We start from the raw sequence: 23,166 nt of genomic DNA, 5'->3' as shown, positions 1-23,166 counted from the left end.
CATCTGCCAGGTAGCTCAGACAATAAAGAATCTGTGTTTCCATTCTGAATCCTGCTAAGATTATCAGCTTCTTCCTTTGTATTCTACTGTTTTCCCTACAAGCAACCAAAACTCACTACTGCAGGCTCTTGCTCAGTATCTTCTTCAAAATGTTGGTAGTTCTCATAAACAAAAGTGCGGGGGACTGCCCATAAAGGGTTAAGTCTTGGGAGCTGCTCGGCAGATATGCAGAGCCTTAGGCACGTTCCTAAGCTCCCTGTCCTGCCACCCTCAAGAATTTTTATAGCCCTTAAAGCCCCAAGATGTCTTGTTTCTGCAACATGTAAGATAGATAATCTTATAGTGCTCTGTACACAATGGTAAGGGTCTGGTGATTGTATCCTGAGGTTAAAAAATAATCCTGTGCATGTCTTAAGTCACGTATTTTATCCTATAAATATTGTAGCCTAATAAAGAAAGGCATCAGCCATTTGTGTTCTGATCCTCTCAACCCCATCTTTTGTCTCTATCTCTTATTTTTCTTATCGGGGACGCTCCGTTCTCTCCCTGTGCAGGTGCAACTCTTGCTTGTGCTGGCCGCGGCAGGTGGCGCCCAACGTGGGGCAGATCGACAGTTTTCCTCGCCACTACTCTTATTAAGCTGAAAAGAGTGAGTATATAAGTATACAAGTGATTTAAATTAAGGAGGAGTAGTAAGGTATATAGTTGAGAGTATAAATATGGGACAGACGCATAGTCGTCAATTGTTTGCACATATGTTATCTGTAATGTTAAAACACCGGGGAATTACTATTTCCAAACCTAAATTAATCAATTTTCTTTCATTTATTGAAGAAGTCTGCCCTTGGTTCCCCAGAGAAGGCACAGTAAGTTTAGAGACGTGGAAGAAGGTAGGGGAACAAATTCGGACTCATTATACTTTACATGGCCCTGAAAAGGTTCCTGTAGAAACTTTATCTTTTTGGACACTAATTCGTGATTGCTTGGACTTTGATAATGATGAATTAAAACGTTTAGGAAATTTTTTAAAACAGGAAGAAAATCCTCTTCATGTTCCTGATTCGGAGCCCAAGTATGCTGTTCCCGAGGGAATTGAAGGTGACCCTCCATTTTGTAACTTATCGCGTCCTTCAGATAATGATGATTCACTTTCCTCCACAGATGAGGTGGAATTAGAGGAAGGGGCTGCTAAATACCATCAAGAAGACTGGGGTTTTTTAGCACAAAAAAAGGGGGCGTTAACATCTAAAGATAAATTGGTTAAATGTTTAAAAAATCTCACTGTTGCTTTACAAAACTCAAAAATTAAGTTTCCTAATAACAATTTAAAATTCGCTTCTTGCGGGTCTTGATCCCCCTCCGGGGCCTCCTCCTCCTCCGCCATCTGAAATTGTGTCTCCGCTACAAAAGGCATTAAGACAAGCACAACGACTTGGTGAGGTTGTCTCCGATTTTTCTCTTGCTTTTCCTGTCTTTGAACATAACAACCAGCGTTTCTATCAAGCACTGCCTTTTAAACAATTAAAAGAGTTAAAGATTGCTTGCTCACAATACGGTCCCACCGCTCCATTCACTGTTGCTATAATAAAAAATTTGGGTACTCAAAATCTACCCCCAAATGATTAGAAACAAATAGCTAGAGCTTGTCTTTCGGGGGGAGATTATTTATTGTGAAAATCTGAATATTTTAAACAGTGTGCTCATATAGCCGATGTTAATCGGCAGCAAGGTATACAAACCTCCAGTGACACCTACAAATATATTGATCATGTTATTATTATTGTTACAGCGGATACAAAACGGAGAGGCTACGGCTTTTTGGGCATACATTCCTGACCCGCCTATGATTCGATCATTAGGATGGGATAAAGAAATAGTACCTGTCTATGTCAACGACACAAGTCTTTTAGGAGGAAAATCAGACACTCATATTTCCCCTCAGCAAGCCAATATCTCCTTTTATGGTCTTACTACGCAATATCCTATGTGCTTTTCTTATCAATTACAACATCCTCACTGTATACAGGTGTCAGCTGATATATCCTATCCTCGAGTGACTATTTCTGGCATTGATGAAAAAACCGGAAAAAGATCGCACCGTGACGGAACTGGACCTCTCGACATTCCGTTTTGTGACAAACATCTAAGCATCCGCATAGGAATAGACACTCCTTGGACTTTATGTCGAGCCCGGGTTGCATCGGTGTACAACATCAACAATGCAAATACCACCTTTTTGTGGGATTGGGCACCTGGGGGAAAACCTGATTTTCCTGAGAATCGAGGACAGCATCCACCCATTCTCTCTGTAAACACTGCTAATGTATATCAAACAGAACTGTGGAAACTTTTGGCTGCCTTTGGTCATGGTAATAGTCTATATTTGCAACCCAATATCAGTGGGAGTAAATATGGTAATGTAGGAGTTACGGGGTATTTATATCCCCGAGCTTGTGTCCCTTACCCATTCATGTTGATACAAGGCCATATAGAAATAACATTGTCATTGAATATTTATCATTTAAATTGTTCTAATTGCATACTTACCAATTGCATAAGAGGTGTTGAAAAAGGAGAACAAGTTATAATAGTAAAACAACCTGCTTTTGTAATGTTACCAGTTAAAATAACTGAAGCTTGGTATGACGAGACTGCTTTAGAATTGCTACAACGTATTAACACGGCTCTTAGCCGCCCTAAAAGAAGTGTAAGCCTGATTGTTCTGGGTATAGTATCTTTAATCACCCTTATAGCAACTGCTGTTACCGCTTCTGTATCTCTAGCACAATCCATTCAAGCTGCTCATACTGTAGATTCCTTGTCATATAACGTTACTAAAGTAATGGGAACACAAGAAGATATAGATAAAAAAATAGAAGATAGATTATCAGCTTTATATGATGTGGTTAGAGTTCTAGGGGAACAAGTTCAGAGCATTAACTTTCGTATGAAAATTCAATGTCATGCTAATTATAAATGGATTTGTGTTACTAAAAAGGCCTATAATGCATCTGACTTTCCGTGGGATAAGGTGAAGAAACATCTACAAGGAATTTGGTTTAATACTAATGTTTCTCTAGATCTATTGCAATTACATAATGAAATCCTTAATATTGAAAATTCTCCTAAGGCTACTTTAAATATAGCTGATACTGTCAACAATTTTTTACAAAATTTATTTTCTAACTTCCCTAGCCTGCATTCACTGTGGCAAAGCATAATAGCTGTGGGCGTGGTTTTGACTGTTGTACTTATCGTGATTTGTTTGGCTCCTTGTTTTATTCGTAGTATTGTTAAAAAATTTTTACATGTAAAAATTCTGATACATAAAAACATGTTGCAACACCGACATCTTATGGAACTTTTAAATAATAAAGAGAGGGGAGCTGCGGGGGACTGCCCGTAAAGGGTTAAGTCTTGGGAGCTGCTCGGCAGATATGCAGAGCCTTAGGCACGTTCCTAAGCTCCCTGTCCCGCCACCCTCAAGAATTTGTATAGCCCTTAAAGCCCCAAGATGTCTTGTTTCTGCAACATGTAAGATAGATAATCTTATAGTGCTCTGTACACAATGGTAAGGGTCTGGTGATTGTATCCTGAGGTTAAAAAATAATCCTGTGCATGTCTTAAGTCACGTATTTTATCCTATAAATATTGTAGCCTAATAAAGAAAGGCATCAGCCATTTGTGGTCTGATCCTCTCAACCCCATCTTTTGTCTCTATCTCTTATTTTTCTTATCGGGGATGCTCCGTTCTCTCCCTGTGCAGGTGCAACTCTTGCTTGTGCTGGCCGCGGCACAAAAGCTAAGTATTACATATCTTTGTAGTCTCAACATATAATACAGTATCTGACACATGCTAGAGACTCCATGCTTGTTAAACTCTGTATTGAGAAGTGGTGGATCCACACACAGCTTCTTTCTGTATCACCACTGTAGTAAATTGCATTCATGGCTCCAGGTCTTCACCTCTCTCTGTAGTTATGCCTTTTTCCATGTAATTTGATAGTGTCCTTCTTCCACAACTAGCGACATAATTCCTGCAGAGTGGAATCAGCTATATGACTTACTTAAGCTAAGGGGATGTTAAGCAGATGGGCACCAGAATCTCAACAAAAGCTTGGGCCATTAGGGTGGTCCATGCATGTACTTCCACCATCACCTGAAAGTTATATACTCAGACTAGCCCATTGGTCCCAGGAGAAAGATGAGACAAACAGAGCTCAGCTGTCCCAGCTAAGCTGTCAAGTCCAGACTAGGGCAGAGTCATGAATGAGCCTACCCAGGATCAGCCAAACCCCAAACTCCTGGCTAAATTAATGCTGATAATTTTTGTAATTGTTTTCTGTGCAGTATTACTGTGGGCATAGTTAACCTATATGCATGCTTTCTTCTTGTTCAGTCACTCAGTTATGTCCAACTCTTTACGACCTCATGGACTGCAGCATGCCAGGCTTCCCTGTCCTTCACTGTCTCCCGGAGTTTGCTCAAACTCAAGTCCATTGAGTCAGTGATGGTATCCGACCACCTCACCTTCTTTCTAGACATCCCCTTTCCTTGTGTGAGGTTGACAAAAAAGTCAGTTTGTGTTTTTCCAGAAGATGTTGCAGAAAAAGCCAAACGAAATGTTGGATCAATTACAATATTTCTCCGATAGTTATTAGAAGAGACTTCAAAGCTGATTTGATATCAAATGAGTCACTATTCAGTGCCACAGCTGTAGAATGGATAGATGTGGGGTTTAAAAAAATTTTTTTGGGCCATGCTGTGTGAAATGCAGAATCTTAGTTCTCTAACCACTCAACCCGTTTCCCCTGCAGGGGAAGCACAGAGTTTCAACCGCTGCACTGCCACTTATTTTTATATTCTAACAGATACACCTTTGTATTTCATGGTGAGGTTCTGTGGTATTATAAAGAAGTGTAAGGATATTTGTGTTTAGAGTTCCAACCAATTGCTTTTATTAAAATATCATCAGGACAACACCCCCCACCCTACCCCCACCACCTACATGGGCACATTCTCTCCCTGTAGCAATAAAATCTAATCTTTTTCTTTACCTTTTGAATATTCTTTGTATATAGCAGTCATTCATTGTTAGGAAGATAGTAGGCTTGCTTGGTTATCTTTGAAAGGAATGCTTGGTAAACACATTATATATAGCAGATATTTTACTAGGCTTTTACACAAATACCTTATTATTCTATTCTATGAAATCTCAATGTAGAGATATGTAAACCTGAACTTATTTAAGCAACTTGCCCTAACTTATTAGTAAGTGGTGGAAAAGTCATTGAACTATATGGATTTTTAACTCCAAAGCCAGCACTCTTGCTATATTACACTGCATCTTGTTTGTTTTTACTACTGAAAATTTAAATGATGTAGATGTGAGCAAATATTTCTTGAATTTATTAGTCCCTTTGAAGACACAAGAATGAAAGAAATGTGGTTTGAGGGATTGTTTCAGGCCACCTTTTTCAGTATCAACCTGTATCTGTGTATCAACCTGTATCTATGTATCAACGTTACATACCACTACCAACCATCACGGTAGCTATTATGATCAAGCGAAGTGGCTACTACAAATTGAGATTTTTCTCCGTATTAATATCCAGTTTTGTCAATTTATTAAATACGTTTTGTTGTTTTGTTACTACTGACTTGTCAAATAAAGGTTTACTTGATCTTTTTCAGTATCTTCACCTGTAAAAGATTACTAGCAGTACGTTCCCCATGGGAATAATGATAATCTTAGGAACTAGCATAAGGTAATTGCTTAATGAATGCTGTTCAGTTTACTTAAATTTGTCTGTTCTTTCCAACGCTGCTCAACTGGTTGGTTTTAAATTCAGTTGCAAACCAATGAGTAAACATTGCTATATCACATGCCTTAAATGTAGAATGATATTATCTCTATCAGAGCATATCTAATGAAAATATCATTGCCATCCAACTATTACTGATTATAATGTGTCCAGGAAACCCAAGGGCAAATTTTAAGTCCCAGGACTTCATCTTAGGCCTAGGATCAATATCAGCCTGCCAACTTTACAGAAGGATGCTGTAAACTTTCTCCTCTAAAACTTCCATTACCTGCTTTATTCTGAAGGCTAGTTTCCTCAGTGACAGGCACCAGAGTGCTTTACTTATTGCCCTCAAAGTCAAGATCATATCTTTCTTAGTATCCGTGGAAAGCAAGCATCCTAAACTTAAACATTAAAAAAATAAAATCTGAAAACTATTTTATTTTTCCAAGGGGAAAAATAAAATATTTAAGAACAGGAAAACTTAAAAAAAAAGAATATTCCCCCATTTTTGTTGAGATGGTAACTAGAATGGTAATTGTACCATTTTTATTCTCCTAACCTGCCTTAGTTAAGGGAAGCAAACATCATTAAGGAAACTCAGTTATGAGGCTATCAAGTTAAAAAAAGAAAACTCACACAAACAAAAAGCAAGTACTCATCACCTCTCAATATTCTTGCCACAAAAGTGTAATTTCAATCTAACCAAGCCTTTGGATTTAGCTTTCCATCTACAGGAAACAGGTGTAGCAGGCAAATTCGAAGAGGGCCACCAGAGATCGCTTTCCCTGGTATACATAGCTCTGTGTAATCCACTCTTCTTTGAGTAACTTACTTCCAACTAATAGAGTATCTTGATGTTGAGGGGATGTTATGTCTGTGCTTAAATTATAAAGATTCTTGTTGGTCCTGCCAGCACTCTCTCAACAACCAGTTGAGCAGCATTGCAAAGAACAAACATGAATGACTGGGCATGTCAGGGAGGTCCACAAGGCAAAAAATTGATGGCAGCCTCTGGCCAACAGCCAGCTAGGAATTGAGGTCCTTAATTAAAAAGAACTGAACACTGTGCAAGCGAGCTTAAAACATACATCTTTCCTCGGTCCAGCCTTCAGATGAGACCCCAGCCATGGTGGGCTCCTTGACCAAAGCCTCATGTGAAATAAAGCAGCGCAGGAACTAGCTAAGATGTGGCAGGATTCTTCACTCAGAAAATTTGAGATAACAAATGTGTGTTATTTTAAGCCACTCAGTACTGGAGTAATTTATTAATAAGCAATAGAGGGTTATTTTTTTTTTTTTTTAACAAACTGGGACCTCCCTGGTGGTCCAGTGGCTAAGCGTCTGAGTTCCCAGTGCAGGGGCTGCGGGTAGGATCTCACAAGCCACAACTAAGACTCAGTGCAGTCAAAGAAATATATTCTTTTTAAATAACATTTTTTACAAATATAAAACAGGAGTACGTCACACATTCTGGATTGGCCAACACACTTTAAAGTCAATTATATTAAAAAGAAGAGGAAGGGAAAAAAAAAGGAGGGCTTCCCAGGTGGTCCAGCAGTTAAGAATTTGCCTTGCAAAACAAGGGACACTGACTAGATCCCTGGTCCTGGAAGATCCCACGTGCCGTGCCGTGAGGTAACTAAGCCCATGAGCCGCAATTAATGAGCCCATGTGCTGCAACTACTGAAGTCCACACATGAAGGAGCCCGTGCTCTGCAACGAGAAGGCCTCACACTGCAACTGGAAAGGAGCCCGGCTCGCCTGTGTCAGCAACAAAGACCTACCACAGACAATAAATAGATCTTTAAAAAAATGAGAGATATGCTGTTGTAGACTGAGACCAAAGAGCTATATAACCAAATAACTAAATACAATACATAAACCTTGATTATTTATTAATAGATTAGAGCCTTTAGAACAAAAATTTTAAAAACATCCTTAGGACAATGAGGAAATTTGAATATGGACCAGATATTAGATATTATGAGATTATTAACTTTAAATATGTAGTATTAATAAGAATATTCTTTGCAATGTTTTTATTCTTAGAAGATGCATAATGAAGTATTCAGTTGATAAGTGTTCTTTGTAACTTATTTTTTAAAATAATTTCAGAAGAAAGTATTATCAAGAGAAAAAACAAATATGGAAAACGTTAACTGCAGAAATCAGCCGGCAAGTCCATGAGTGTTCACTCTACTTCAACTTTTCATTAAAAAATTGAAACATATGGAAAAAATGCTGAAGTGTTCAAATTGTACTTATAATGACAACTACTCTATGTGTTATAGACTGAATGTGACCCCTCAAGATATGTGAAACAATCCCCTATGTGATGGTATTTGGAGGTGGCACTTTCGGGAGGCCGTTTGATCTGGAAAGTGGAGGCTGCATGAATGCGGGGTCTCAGAGAGCTCCCTCCTCCTCCAGCCACGCAAGGACAAAGGAAGAAGACAGCATCTAAGAGCCAGGAAGATGGCTTGCCAAACTCCAAGTATGCCAGCACCTTTATCTTGGGCCATCCAGTCTCCAGAACTGAGAGAAGTCACCAAGTCTATGGTATCTTTGTTGTAGCAGTCCAGACAGATACTGTGTATAGTTTTCTATAGAAGAATGCACTAGAAATTAGAATTAAATTATTTTAAAAATGATTGAACAGTATTTCCTACTCTCAGGTGCAGGTGGATAATTTCTATCTTAAAACCTCTAAGAAGAAAGATTATGTCACAATCCTCTATACAGTTTATCATTTTTTCACAAGATAACCATAATATCACTAACTGTTAAGGAAGCTACAATCGTCTTTTCTTCAGAATTATCTTTGTGAAGAATGTTTTTAGCTATGCCTCTTTAATCATTTAAGACTATAAGATACATACAATTTTTTGTATTGTTTATAAATTCAGCTAGTCACGAAGTCATAATAACATACCTATTTATTTTTATTTTTTTGGCTGTACCATGCAGCATGCGGAATCCCCTAGATCAAACCCAGTCCCCCTGCAGTGGAAGCACGGAGTCCTAACCACTAGACCAAATGTTAGGGAATTTCCTAACATGTTCTTTTAAAAAAGGTAATGCGAGAATATCCTACATGCTACAACTAAGATCTAGGGCAGCTAAATAAATAAATGAAATTTTAAAAAAAATCTAATGCTAGAGGGACTGTAATAGTTATGAACTAGAGGCAAAGAAAACTTAGATCTTTTGCAGGCAACTATTTCTAATGCAATATGAAGGACATTAACCACAAGACTTTTATCACTGGAAGTGATATGACAACATTTATTGAGTTTAAAAAATGTGCACTGACTTGACCCACCCACCACTGTATCCAAGTATGCAATGTATCCTAAGGAATTTGTATGAACTTTGTATTGTCATAGCATTGCTTAATAGTTGGAAATTGGAAACAATGTCAGATAATAGGAAATGGGCACATGGATATAAAATAATATTTATTAAGATGGAAATATGTGTACTAAATGTCAAGTTAAAAAATCAGGTTGTTGAACAATGTGTATCATACAATCCTTTTTAAAAAAATAAAACATGTTTACATACCAACTGATATGGCACAAGATGTTAAGTAAGAATGGTTTTCTCTGGGTAGTGGAATTATAGGCAATTTTTATTTAATGTGTGTTGGTCTTAATTCAATGAATGTGTATTTTTCGGTTTAGAAGAAAATAAGGGAATCATGGGAAAAAGTAATTTAGTAATCTATTCTTAACCAAGACTCTACATCCTACAATTATACAAAGGTGCCTAGTATTTCAAAATATTGCAGATAAACTGGCAATGGCACCTCACTCCAGTACTTTTGCCTGGAAAATCCCATGGACGGAGGAGCCTGGTGGGCTGCAGTCCATGGGGTCGCTAGAGTCAGACACGACTGAGCGACTTCACTTTCACTTTTCACTTTCATGCATTGGAGAAGGAAATGGCAACCCACTCCAGTGTTCTTGCCTGGAGAATCCCAGGGACGGGGGAGCCTGGTGGGCTGCTGTCTATGGGGTTGCACAGTCAGACACGACTTAGCAGCAGCAGCAGCAGTACTTAAAATTGCATGCTAAACAAGGTATGTTAAAGCACTGTATTGTAAATGAACCAGGCTGACCCAGGTTATACTCTTAATGTAGTCATTTAACCTGGACTTAACCCCTTAAATCACAATTAAGCAAAAAGCAAAGCATGGGTTACTAATGGAACCAGCAAACAATATTTAAACTCTGGGTACACACCAGAAAATGGCAATTTAATACTTAGCAAAATATATGTCCCCTCAATTTACATTTTACCCATTCTGCTTTGATATTCCAGAAGTTTTTCCTTGAATTAATCTAGATAATCAAAATGGTTTCCTTCCTTATTTGAGGAAAAATTGTTTTCTTCTTTTAGACTACAATTTGGCATTAAGCCAGGAAATTCATGGTTCTATCTACCATAAATGTTGACAATAATGCTCATTATTTTAGATTAGGAATACTCCAACTTGTCTCAAGAAATTGAGATCCTCTTAAACAATAAATTAGTAATTAATGGATTGGTTCCTCCTTGGTGTTAGTTGCAAGGATGTTCATAGACAAACTTGTGATATGCTCCCCCCACCCCCCCCCCCACTCATTCTCTAGGAAGTATAGAATGGTATGTACTTTTCCTTTTTTCCATTATGATTCATCCCACCATCTTTACTTCTGAAAACAGAGATAACATCATTCTACACTTAAGGAGATTTGGGGATTAAATATCAAGTGTTCAACACAGTACTGGGACCATGTTTAAAGGCTCAAAAATACTAATTTCCCATACCAATCTCTGGACTTGCAAATAAGTTTGATGTACTCTTGTTGCACAACTGCCTGATAATATTTAACACATTCCAAACTCCCTCTGATATATAGAAATAACCAAAAATAAACAATCAGATTACTTTTGAAACTGGAATACTGAAGTTATCCCAAACAGTGAAGGGGAAAAGAAACTGGATTTTTGTAGTCAATTTGGGGCTTCATCTGACTGAACTGCTACCTAACAAATTTGCTTTCAAATACCTAACAAATTAGTGACTTGCTCTCACTTCATCTAAAAATAAGCCATTAAACAAACTTTCTATTTACAAAGGACTTAAATGAAGAAATTATTTTACATCTTCTCAATATATGGAATAATTTGCAACAAACTTAATTTTAATTCTAAAGCATTTGTCCTAAAACAAGACTTTGAAATCATTCAGTGCTGTTGAATCAAGCCATGAAAATGAGTAGAGTGGAAATTAAATAAAAGACAACCACCAACAAATAACAATCTGGGGTATACAAGTGTAATAGCAAAAGCAGATTACATAAATAAAAGCCCTTTTCTTCTAGGTGGCTAATGTAAGGGAATTCTGCCACTGTAGTTGTGTTGGTAGTGGTCATAGCCCATTCTTAATTTATCTCTAAAGCTCTTAAAAACCTGCCCACATTACACAGGAAAATTTCACAGTTCATCAGTGCAAAAATTTTATTTCTCCTTTGTTTCCCCTCTCCCCACTACCCCACTTTACAGGATCTGAAATTTTACTTAATCCACAGCATTTGTTTCATCATTTGTAATCAGCCATGTGAAATGTGAAAGAAAAAAACACTCATCAATTTAAAATCTCAGTCCCCTAACCCATTGTTACAGTAAATTTAGGATAAGTCTACAGCATTCACTTACTTTAGCTGGCTCTGATACTGAGGCATACTTTTTTATTTGAGAATCAACACCTAAAGACTTGGCTAATTGTACAGCGTTGGAATCATCACTGATAAGTGTCCCAAGAGCCACAAGAAGTCTAAAAGTGGCTTCAAGGTCTTGTACAACTTCTAAGACTGTGCTAATTACTGACAAGCACTGAGCTTTCCCTTCAATGTTATGGTCTTTATGAAAACACACAGAATAGTTCAGGGTCAATGTAGCCAGAGCAATGTGAATGTTCTTATTGCTCCCTGATTTCAGTTCTATTGCATGGGACAATAGTGATTCCCTCTGGGACATCATGAGCTTTTGTCCTGCCTGGCCAACAAAACAATTGCAAAAAGTCCTCAGAGCAAGCAGCTGGTTTGCTGGCTTTCCTCTGGGGTTCAGAAGACTGACGAGATGGCTGCTGAACCGAGCCCCTTCTTTTTCATTGCAGAAGTTCTCATTCACACTGGGATGTTTAATTGACAACCGAAGAATGTCAAGGGCAGGAAAAACAATATCTGTGAAAAAGAAAAACTTATTGTTAAAAAATTAAACATGTTAAAAATCATATGCCTGCTTTACAAATTGCATATATTTCTAAATTTTGTGTTAACTGATTTTTCATAAGAGGATGTAATTATTGCTGTAAGATCACATGTGTTTTAAAATCTGGTAACTCTCCTGGATTATTAAGATAGCTTGGCATACAGTGAGTATTCAATAAATCCTTGTGGAAAAAAATAGGATTGGGAACTCACTTTAAAAAAAAATCCTAAAACAAGACCAAAGAATTGAGGAGGGAAAGTTCTTTATAAAAGAATTCTAGTTGACAAATGCTAATAGGATGCTTATATATGTTGGTGGAGAGATATACAGTTACGGAACTGGATAGACACCAAGTGAATGAATGCTCTTTTCATACTGTTGAAAGCATACTGAGCGTTGAAGAATTGATGCTTTAAAACTATAGAGTTGGAGAAGACTTTTGAGAGTCCTTTGGACCGTAAGGAGATCAAATCAGTCAATTCTAAAGGAAAGTGAAAGTCACTCAGTTGTGTCTGACTCTTTGCGACCTCATGGACTATACAGTCCATGGAATTCTCCAGGCCAGAATACTGGAGTATTCTCTTCATTCCCTTCTCCAGGCGATCTTCCCAACTCATGGATCGAGCCCAGGTCTCCCACATTGCAGGCAGATTCTTTTAACAGCTGAGCCACCATTGGAAGGCTGAAGTTGAAGCCTGATGTGAAGAGCTGACTCATTGGAGAAGACCCTGATGCTGGGAAATATTGAAGGCAGGAGGAGAAAGGGACGACAGAGGATGAGATGGCCGAACGGCACCACTGACTCAAAGGACATGAGTTTGAGCGAACTCTGGGAGATGGTGAAGGAGAGGGAAACCTAGCATGCTGCAGTCAATGGGGTTGCAGAGTCGGACACAACTGAGCAACCGATGCTGCAAATAATCTTACTATCACTGAAAGTGAGGACAGCAGAAATTATGGGCCCTGTGATATAAAGGTAGTATGCAACGTCATTTATAAAGGACATTCACCTGAAAAAAACTACTGAACCAGAATCTAACTATGTCTAACAAGAAAAACAAGAGGCAGACAGACATACTGAGTGATCAGTCCAATTCAAAACATGGGCCGTTCTGCAAGAAAAATGACTTTCTTCCTCCAATAATCATATCAAAAAACAATAGGAAAGAGGGTGCTTTTGGAATAAAAAAGAATTAAGTAAATCAAATAAGAGAAAACATACTTGGAGCAAATGTTTCTAGCCTATGGTTAAATAGGTCACAAAGAGTTTCATGGATGACCTGCAGGGGATTCACAAATGCTCTGGAAGAGTGTACAAAATGGTCCATGTATGGGGATCATCACACTACCTTCAGATTCTCATATGGTATATGACCAGAGAAGATTATGGACTAGAGTGGTACAGTGAATCCTGTGAAGTGTTTCTCAATGCAAATTTCAACTACCACCTTAACTTTTATTTAATCTAAAAACACAAGTAGTATGGATAGGAATAAAAAGATACACTCTCTGCTTCCTGGTTACATTTTTAAAAGTAATTTTTGTACCTTCAGGCCAGTTAACAGCTTTCCATAAAATCTGAAGTTGCTGGGCTGTGGGTTTTTCTGAAGAATTATTACATATTAGAGACAGTATCTTTTCAAGAAGTACCAAGTCATCCTCAGTTAACTTCTTCTCTTCAGATGTAGTTCCATTAAGTTCCTTTAGTTTACCTAGAACCAAATCCAAACCATCAGTATTCTCTAACTGTAATTAGCCACACATAATACATAAATGCCAACGTTTTCAATAAGAATATGAGGAGAGTATGAGGAGATAAGATTTTTCACAGCAATTATCTAAGCTTTTTGTTTTGAGTAAGTTTTTAAGTATACTGTATTTGTTATCATTTTAAATGCTTTTCAAAGCAGTATTAGATAGCACATATAAGTCAATCCCCTACTTTCTCACTGAGAAAATTTATAACTTGAAGCCAACTCACATCAACTTCTATGACTGCCAATGATATAGTCAAAAAGCTGCATGCATGCATGTCAGTTGCTTCAGTTGTGTCTGACTCTTTGCGACACTATAGATAGTAGCCTGCCAGACTCCTCTGTCCATGGGATTCTCCAGGCAAGAATACTGGAGTGGGTTGCCATGCCCTCCTCCAGGAGATGTTCCCAACCCAGGAACTGAACCTGTGTCTCCTGCATCTCCTGCACTGGCAGGCGAGTTCTTTACCACTGGCACCACCTGGGAAGCCCTGTCAAAAAGCTAAATGTGTATTTATATTTAATTCACTGACTTAGTTCCATCCGTACATTTGACATCAAATTATTTAAGCATGTTTAATGGAAATATTGCCTTTCCCACCATATTCACATTTCATGAAACAATGTCTTTCAAACTCTTCACATGCAACTTCAATATCAGCATCCTTGTCATCATTAATGTTACTTTGAGTCATCTAACATTATTTTGTCAAAAATCTTTATCTCAAAGAATAAAGAAGTTAAAATTTCAAAATTTTTACCATTTGTAACTGGAAACTTGGATCTGTTTCATTATTCTTTGGCATTAAAAGCTGTTTAACAGAGTATTAAAACAAATCTTATTTAGGGAATGCAAAAAGTAAGAGATCTTTTAGATCTCTGCAAGAGTTTAAAAAAGACAAGTTGCCTAAAAGTGTGTATATACTTCTTTATTGTTAAAAAAAAAAGCAATTAAGACCTATGATTTTTATAAAGATGTTATGAAAAATAATGACAAAAAATAAAACAAAGCAAAATAACCCCCCCCAAAACAGTAACACCACTGTCATATATTCAGATATGTATATTATCTCAATAGATGTTCACCATAATCTTTGCGGCAAACAGAGTTAGTGACACTCTTAGTCAAAAGCAAAGAAAAAGAAAAACCTAATAATTTTGTTTGGAGGAAAATAAATTAACAGAAAAACTAATCAAAGCCAACTGAGCAGTTTCAGATTTACAGACAAGATCTTTGCTTTTTAAATGCTTTGCTGATTCGTTTTCATTATTTTTTTTCTGAAAACAGAATTTAGGGGATAGGACTGATATTTTTCCCCTTTAATATTTTTTCTCAGTAAAGTCATTAAAAAGTATTTACTTAGATTTGTGTAAGGTTTCTTATAAAGTATTAATGTCCATTATCAGGTTGTATATTTTCAGTTGACTCAGTTGTATAATACCAAAATACAAATTTCTATCATGTAAGCACCTGGTTCCCAGCATATGCTTAGGAGAGAAATAGCCTTGAGAGAGCATCTCAGAATCTGTGGATATGTGAGAAAAGTATTTAATTAAAATACACTTTCCTAAATGTATGAAAGTGAAAGTCACTCAGTCGTGTCTGACTCTTTGCAACCCCATGGACTATACAGTCCATGGAATTCTCCAGGTCAGAATATTGGAGTGGGTAGCCTTTCCCTTCTCCAGGGGATTTTCCCAACCCAGGGATCGAATCCAGGTCTCCCACATTGTGGGAGAATTCTTTACCAGCTGAACCACCAGGGAAGCCCAAGATCACTGGAGTGGGTAGCCTATCCCTTCCCCAAAGGATCTTTCCGACCCAGGAATTGAACCGGGATCTCCTGCATTGCAGGCAGATTCTTTTGCCAACTGAGCTATCAGGGTATATTAACGCATATATATGGAATCTAAAAAGATAGTACTAATGAACCTACTTGCAGGGCAGCAGTGGAGACACAGTGGGAGAAGAAGAGGGTAGGATGAACAGAGAGAGGAGTATTGAAACATACACATTATGATACGGAAAATAGATGGCTGGTGGGAATTTGCTGTATGATGCAGTGAGCTCAAACCTGGTGCTCTGTGACAACCCAGAGGGGTGAGGTGGGGAGGGAGGTGGGAAGGAGGTTCAAGAGGGAGAGGTCATATGTATGCCTATGGCTGATTCATGTGGATGTATGGCAGAAACCAACACAACATTGTAAAGCAGTTATCTTCCACCTAAAAAATAAATAAATTTAAAAAATAAACTTACCTAATATTTGTGTAGGGTTTGCTTGGTCAAAAGTGACAGCTTCTTTCTTAGGAAAATAAATATTCACTGTCTTAGATGCAGCTGATTGGTAGGCACTGTTTCCTGCTTACAGAATAGAAGGTGAAAATCATTCAGAGTGGCCAAAAGCAAGATTTTTCTGACTTTTGTCATCAAAATTAGAGATATATAACTATTTAATGCATGCAATAAAATAACAACCAACTTCAGAAAAAAAAAACAGAAAACAAATCTATAAGATTTTATATATTACATATATTTGTTCATATAATAAACTTTAGTTTTGGGAAAGGGAGCTTAAATGCGAAACAAAGCCTTTCCATTTTATATTTTCTATTTCTCTCATATTTTTAAGATTCAATCTAAATTAAAAATTTTTTAAAGATCAAAGAATACAGAATAATTATGAAACTGTCCAGTTCCTCCTTCTCTAGGCATACTGATCTCTCTCTTCTCATTCCAAATGATGTAGTAGGCACTGTCATTTTCTCTAATCATTTTCATAAATCCCTCCCAAGTTGTAAGTTCCTGAAGGGAATATGTATTTACTTCTTAAATCTCCATTATAGTAACACACTCTGTAACTGATGATGAACAAAACATAGCCACCAGATGAAAACTCAGTACGTAAAGTTAAATGAAGCTAATTCAACTAAAATATAATTTAAATCTAATTTATGTCTTACTTTCATTTCAAATCATAATTTATACAATGTTTTTGTTCTGATGTAAAATTAAGGTATTGTGCAAAAATGTGAATAAAACATTTTGATCTTCTGAGTATATTAGAATTAAGTAGAAAGGGGGAAGGTAGATAAATGAAGAATGAGTTAAGTGCACAAAATTAATTCTAATTGCTTCCAAAGATAAAATATTTACTGACATGATCAAAGACACTGCCTGTACTCCTGATTGTTAAGAGTCTAGATGTGGTAAGGAAATTGGAAATCAAATATCATCCAAACAATTAAGTACAATGAAAAGTCTCTGGAGGAAAAGTACAGGATGCATTGAGAACTTATGACAGAGCAGAGAATCTAGCAAAAGGCATATATGTGTGCCCAGGAAGTTTCACTAAGGTCATTTAGGAAATACTATTTAGGAAATACTATATAGCAAAATTAAATAAAAAAGAAAAAGGAGGGGAAATGCCAAACAACAATTAGTGGTCTAAACAGCAATGCAAAAGGTGCAAATATTCCAAAGGAGAACAACAAGTACCAAACTCTTGAGGTAGAAACAGCATGCCATGCTCAAGACAGTGAAGCAGGTCAGCATGGCAGAAAAGAGGCAAAGGAATACGAGTCAAGGCAAGAGAAAACAGTCAGTGGGGAGCTACTACAGCGCTTGAATCATGGGAGGGGCATAAACAGAGGACCACAGTGAGAACAATTCAGAGGCCAGGGTTTCAGTAGTCTAGGTAAGAGATGACAAAGGCTTAGATAAAGGTTCAGCATATAAAAACTGTTAAAAGACTTTAATTTCCAAAAAATGGGAGGAAATATTGTAAACTTTAAGACTTTTATAGTGTAACAGGTACAACTAACATTACTAAGCATTTATTCCATAGAAAATTATTTATATATATATTTTATAATTTTAAACTCTTCACTCTAGAAAGTAGATATAATTTTGCAAATGAGAAAAAGACAGGCACAGAAACAAAATGATGTGCTCAAGATAAAATGCATAAAAAGTAGTGGAACTGAGACTTCAGTCAAAGCATTCTCACTCCAGAGTCCTTAATCTTAATTAATCACTAAGTCAAACTTCAATACTGCCAGCCAATGTTACTTTTGCAATGAAAAAATAGCTTACAAAATCATATTCCAACTTAGTTCTCAAGTAGAGTGGTGGGTTTATGAATTTTTTTATTATGCTTAATAACATATCACATATATTCTCTATATTTCTCATATAATATGATAAACAGGTAGAGAATGATACAGAATGGATAAACAACAAGGTCCTACTGAATGAATAGCACAAGGAACCATATTCAATACAAAAGAATTATATTCAGTAATTCCACTAGGGTGATAAACCATAATGGAAAAGAATATGAAAAAGAACATAAATTGATATATAACTGGATCACTTTGCTATACAGCAGAAATTATACAACACTGTATATCAACTATACTTCAATAAAATAAATTTTAAAAAATAATAAATAGGGAAATATATATGCCAAGAGATCTCTCAAACTTTCAAGAGGTGAACTACAAACTCAGTTCTGGATTTTACTGGCAGCCAATACAGAGGGAAAAAGCATGCCTGCATATATTCAACAATGATGAACAAGTAAGATGTGTTGGGGTCTATGCTAGATACTAAGAATTAAAAAAAAATTGCTCCGGGGAAAGCCAAATATTCCAGGCCTAAATGGTAAATGCAAATTCTTTTCTGAGTCCTCTCAATGTGTAATACAGTAAATAACATTCTAAACACATTATGTAAGAATGAAGGGGAAGAGATGGGAACAAACTAAGACTTTGATAAGGATAGTGAGGAAACTAGCCTTAACACAGAACAGCACTTTTCCATCCTGGTTGCATATGAGAAAATTATAAAACTACCCTTGCTAAGACCTCAACCCAGGGCAATGTTAGATCAAGTGAGCATCACTGAGGATGAGGCTGAAGGACTTTTTCTAAGCTACCCAGATGATTCCAGCATGCAGTAATGACACAGTTCTAAGAATACTCAAAAAGTCAGGTCAGAAGTTTGGTCTTGATTCACTGTATAAAATGTTTTCCAGCAAGAAAAAGATGCCAATTTTCTTGAACTTTTATTACATAAAAGTTCTAATGAATTTTAAAAATCTAAAAACAAGAAAATGAAGTGAAAAGTGTGTACCTGTAAATGGATCAACTCCAGCCATGGTAGTTCCCATACTTGCAGAGCCTGGTACATACCGACCACCACCTAAAGTGCAATAATACTCATAGTAAGCACAGGGTAATGGCAAATTACACTAAAGTTCAAACTGCTCCTTCTTTACACAGAATGGCTTATTCTCATTATCAGTTACACTTTCAGAATGACATCTTAATAAACGGGCTTAATAAATGGGTAGTAAATTTAATACAGCAAAATGCTTAGAATAGTGTCAGGCATGTAGCTAGATTCCAATAAAATTAGCCAGGGAAGTTGTCCTCAAGTAATTACATGCCTTATATACTATAATTATAGAAGTTTAATGAATTAGAAAGGCTATTAGACTGGAGAGAAAGTGACAAGTTTCCATTATGAAATGTGGACACTATTCTATTGAAATATAGACACAGGATTAGCTGGCATATAAGACAAACGGAAAAGAAACTAGGTAAGAGTCAGAGATACTATGATAATAGCCCAGTCTCACAGAGGAGAATACTTGTAGCTGCTTTTACTGACAAGGGAAAGAAAGAAACAGGAAAAACAAGAATAGAGAATTAGCGGAATTTGGAGATGTTCAGAGTCCTGGATTAGCTTTTGTGGGAAGAAAAAAGATGAGCTATTTATTATTCTAGCCCCTCTGATTTTAACATTCAGGAGTTGGTATAACCAGTGCAACAGATACAGAAAAAGCAAACACAACTACAAAGGTGAATGGGATTCATTAAAATAATGAAGAACACAAAGTAAGTGGATTTGCTGAGTTTTCACGATATGCTGGCTAGCAAGCTAAGTATCTCATATGCAGGAATTCATTTAAATATTAATTAGGTATCACTGTTATTCCTAAAAATTTAGAAAAGGAAGGCTGAATAATTTGCCCAAGCCATTACGAGGCAGAATGTAGTCCTACAGTGTGCTAAATGTGGTTTTCAGACCAATTTGAATGAGAGTCACTGGATCAGTATGCAGATTCCCAGGGCCTGCACATAAATGCTTAGTGGTACTCCAAATTAGCTTCATTTTAGAAACCAATAGGGAGGGAGCTTTTAAAACTACCTAAAGAGCAAACCACATCCAAGACCACTTAATCAGGGTCTTCCCTGGTGGTCCTGCAATGGAGGGGAGATCGATTTGATCCCTGGTCCAGGAAGATGCCTTGGAGCAACTAAGCCCATGTGCCACAACTATGGGGTCTGTCTTCAAGAGCCTGGGAGCTGCTGCAACCACGAGCCCACATGCCACACTCCCTGGGCCGCACACCCCAGAGCCCAGCGTGATCTGCCACAGAAGCCACTGCGAGGAGAGGCCTGCGCACAGCAGCTGGAGAGGAGCCCCCAGGGCCCCGCAATTAGAAAAAGCTGATGGACCGTAATGAAGACCCAGCACAGTCGAAAACAAACAAAAGACCCCTTAATCAGAATTCCTGGCTAAGGGGTCAGACTGTAAGTATTTTTAACCTCCTCACTAATGTAGTGTATCAGAATTTTTGTGGGTGGAACCTTGCAATAACTAACTTAAACAAGCATCCTATAAATAAGGGGAAAATAAAGAATTAAGATTGACCTTAAGTTGTAAGTAAGATGCAGAAATCTCCTGGCCCCAGGGCTATTGCTAAAACTGGAGGGACAACATCAACAATAATAAGAGCTAACATATATTGAGGGCTTAAATATTATTAATATATTCCAGGCATTTTGCTAAACACTTTGTATGAACTACAGGATTTTTTATAACATCTCAATATGGAAATGTTATCTATCTTTTGATAACTGTGGTTCAGTTAACCTATTACTTCAGAATTTTCCTGGACTTTTAGTATGCTATCTTGCATATCTCCATAATCAGTGAATCTTCTGAGTTATTGATATTGCGCAACAGTGAGACATGCTCCGGTTACGATGGCCCCAGTTGGTCTCTTGACTTTGTTGGTACTGTTTGAAGCTTGGTATAATAGTCTTTCTGTTCCAAAAAGAGGTGCTAATGAGATTCAGGAACTCTGTTGTTCTAAGTTTCAGGGCATCACTGTGCCCGAGTATGCCGACAAAGTGATCATCTGATCTACTCTTCAGATCTTTACTACCTTTTCAGGGTCACCAAAGACTTCCTTAATAGCCATCATGCTATCACAACATTTAGCTTGATAGTTGGTTTCTGCAGTACACTGGTACACTGTACAGGGTAGAGCTATTTGCATCTGGGCCACCAATGCATTCTCTGGAGAGGGGAAGCCTACTGAGAGCAGTTCACAGCTTCAGGATATGACCCAAGGTTGCGTGTTGGTCCCTTCTATGGTTTAGATAGGACCATACTGTATGACTTTTAGAGCTCATAGTACTAAGTCTGCAGGACCAATAGATACCATAAATGCTATGAATCTCTTCCCAAATTTGGTAATTGTCCAGGAACTCTGGCTGAAGATCCAACAATAGCATCATAAAATACATCAAATGCTATTCTGAAAACAGAGATTTCTTCAGTTGCATTAAAGTCCAATTTTTTTCCAGTAGTGTTGATGCTGAGGCATGCATACCTTTGGTAAATAAAGTCACTTTGAAGAGCTACACCAACACTTCCAGGGCTTCATGAAGACCATTAATAACTTAGATTAGGAAGACTAATCCTGGGTAGCAGGGTGGACTGTCTCCTTCCATGCTAAAGGCAAAATGTGCCTGGCCAAACTTCTTGACTGCACTGCTCCATCCAACATCCAGGACTCACATGGCTCCTTCTCTGCTCATGATCAGCAGCATCTCGCCAGTGACAGCACTCATGCTGTGTCTTGGGTGGTGGATTCCCCTATTATCTAATTTCACAGATAAAAAAAATAGGCTCAGATAGGTTAAGTAACTTGCCAACTTCTCATAAGTGGTAGAGCCAGATTTTGAACCAAGGTCTGTCTGACTCTAAAATCTAGGCTTTTAATGACACTGCTCTCCTTTTAGGAAGGACCACTGGAGTAAATGATGAGTTTTAATAATATGTTTTTAAAAGTCAGGAGGGAAAGCTAGAAAAGTACTCAAGGAAAAAGAAAAAAAGGAAGTTAAAAAGGAGATTCATAAAAATTGGAAATATCGATAAGGGAATTACCAGTTATTGGATAATATCTTCAAAATGTTAAGCTACAGAATGCAAAATATTACACATTTTAGGAAGAAAGACATATTGCTCAAAACCGCTTCCCACCTGTAAAAGGATCCGCTGCAGGAAGGGTGTTAGAAGATCCTGATGAAGAGCCTGGAACGTACCGACCACCACCTGTGCATGTAAACAAAGGAAAATCTGAAGCACGTCAAAATTCTGACTTTCATAAATAGCACACTGCTTACATCAGAAGACTCTAAGTGTGGAGAAAAAAGAGCAAGGCAACAAAGACAGAATAAGAGGAGTTATCATCAGAAGTCTTACAATTGGTTAGTAAAAAACTGAAATTTCAGCAATTCTCTAAGTTTTGTTTTTGTTAACTTTAATAATTTTTATTATATCTTAGTTTCTGCACTTAAATAGTAAAATGACTAGCAATTCAAATATAAAAAGATAAATTGCAGTTGGTCTCTGACCTAAATAATATACCATACAATCGGTTTCTATTCCTATACAAATTCACTAGAATTCCTGCTGTTGTTGCTATCAAAACCACAGGCAGCAAATGTTAATCTTTTAGAGACCCTCCAGGTTCATTAATTCATGTGTCAAATAGTACATTCAGTGTGGACATCCAGCAGGGAACAAGATTGCTTGTATCCACTGAAGCTTACAACCTACTGGAGAAGAAAATTACAAAGGGGATGAGTGCTACAAAGGAAACAGATTTCCCATTTATTTCTTTACAAATGTGTGGTGTGTGTGAGTAGGTTTTGTTAGTATCTCTAAGGAAATAATTGGAGGCATCTACCAAAGATATATCTGAAGATGCTGGTAAGAGTTTCAGAAGAGCAAAAAAGGGGAGACTGTTAGATTTCCAGATATAGACAGCTGCTTTAACATCTGTCCTCTATCTATCCCACAAGACAGCTTATACAATACAGTACTCTTTTGTACTGTAGGCTGATATTCCAACCAGAAATATATAGATATAAGCTTTGTTTTCCCTTTTTCTGTCAAGTCCATCTGGGAGGGTTCCATTATTTATAGTTCTGTAGCGATTCAGTCTGATACCTCTGTTTAAATCAACATGCAGCTGAGATTAGCT

The 23,166-nt window shown here is 37.3% G+C and overlaps 1 protein-coding gene across 2 annotated transcripts in view; it reads right to left on the bottom strand.

Moving 5' to 3' along the window:
• Positions 1-11,184: 11,184 nt before the first annotated feature.
• PLAA (phospholipase A2 activating protein) overlaps positions 11,185-23,166 on the bottom strand; it is a 37,999-nt gene continuing 26,017 nt past the window's right edge. Inside the window, exons 10-14 of one of the 2 annotated variants that reach the window (XM_052644738.1) lie at positions 22,161-22,232; positions 18,954-19,022; positions 16,077-16,178; positions 13,613-13,777; positions 11,185-12,037 (exon numbers count right to left, since the gene is read on the bottom strand). In XM_052644738.1, the coding sequence (XP_052500698.1) occupies positions 11,472-12,037; positions 13,613-13,777; positions 16,077-16,178; positions 18,954-19,022; positions 22,161-22,232 (974 nt within the window). In that variant the 3' untranslated portion in view covers positions 11,185-11,471. The remainder of the gene's footprint in view (positions 12,038-13,612; positions 13,778-16,076; positions 16,179-18,953; positions 19,023-22,160; positions 22,233-23,166) is intronic. The other variant, XM_052644739.1, reaches the window with a different exon arrangement.

This window comes from Budorcas taxicolor, chromosome 8, assembly GCF_023091745.1.
Source record: "Budorcas taxicolor isolate Tak-1 chromosome 8, Takin1.1, whole genome shotgun sequence".
NCBI lineage: Eukaryota > Metazoa > Chordata > Mammalia > Artiodactyla > Bovidae > Budorcas > Budorcas taxicolor.
The sequence above is the reverse complement of the archived record's forward strand: the minus strand, read 5'-3'. Positions and strand labels throughout refer to the sequence as shown.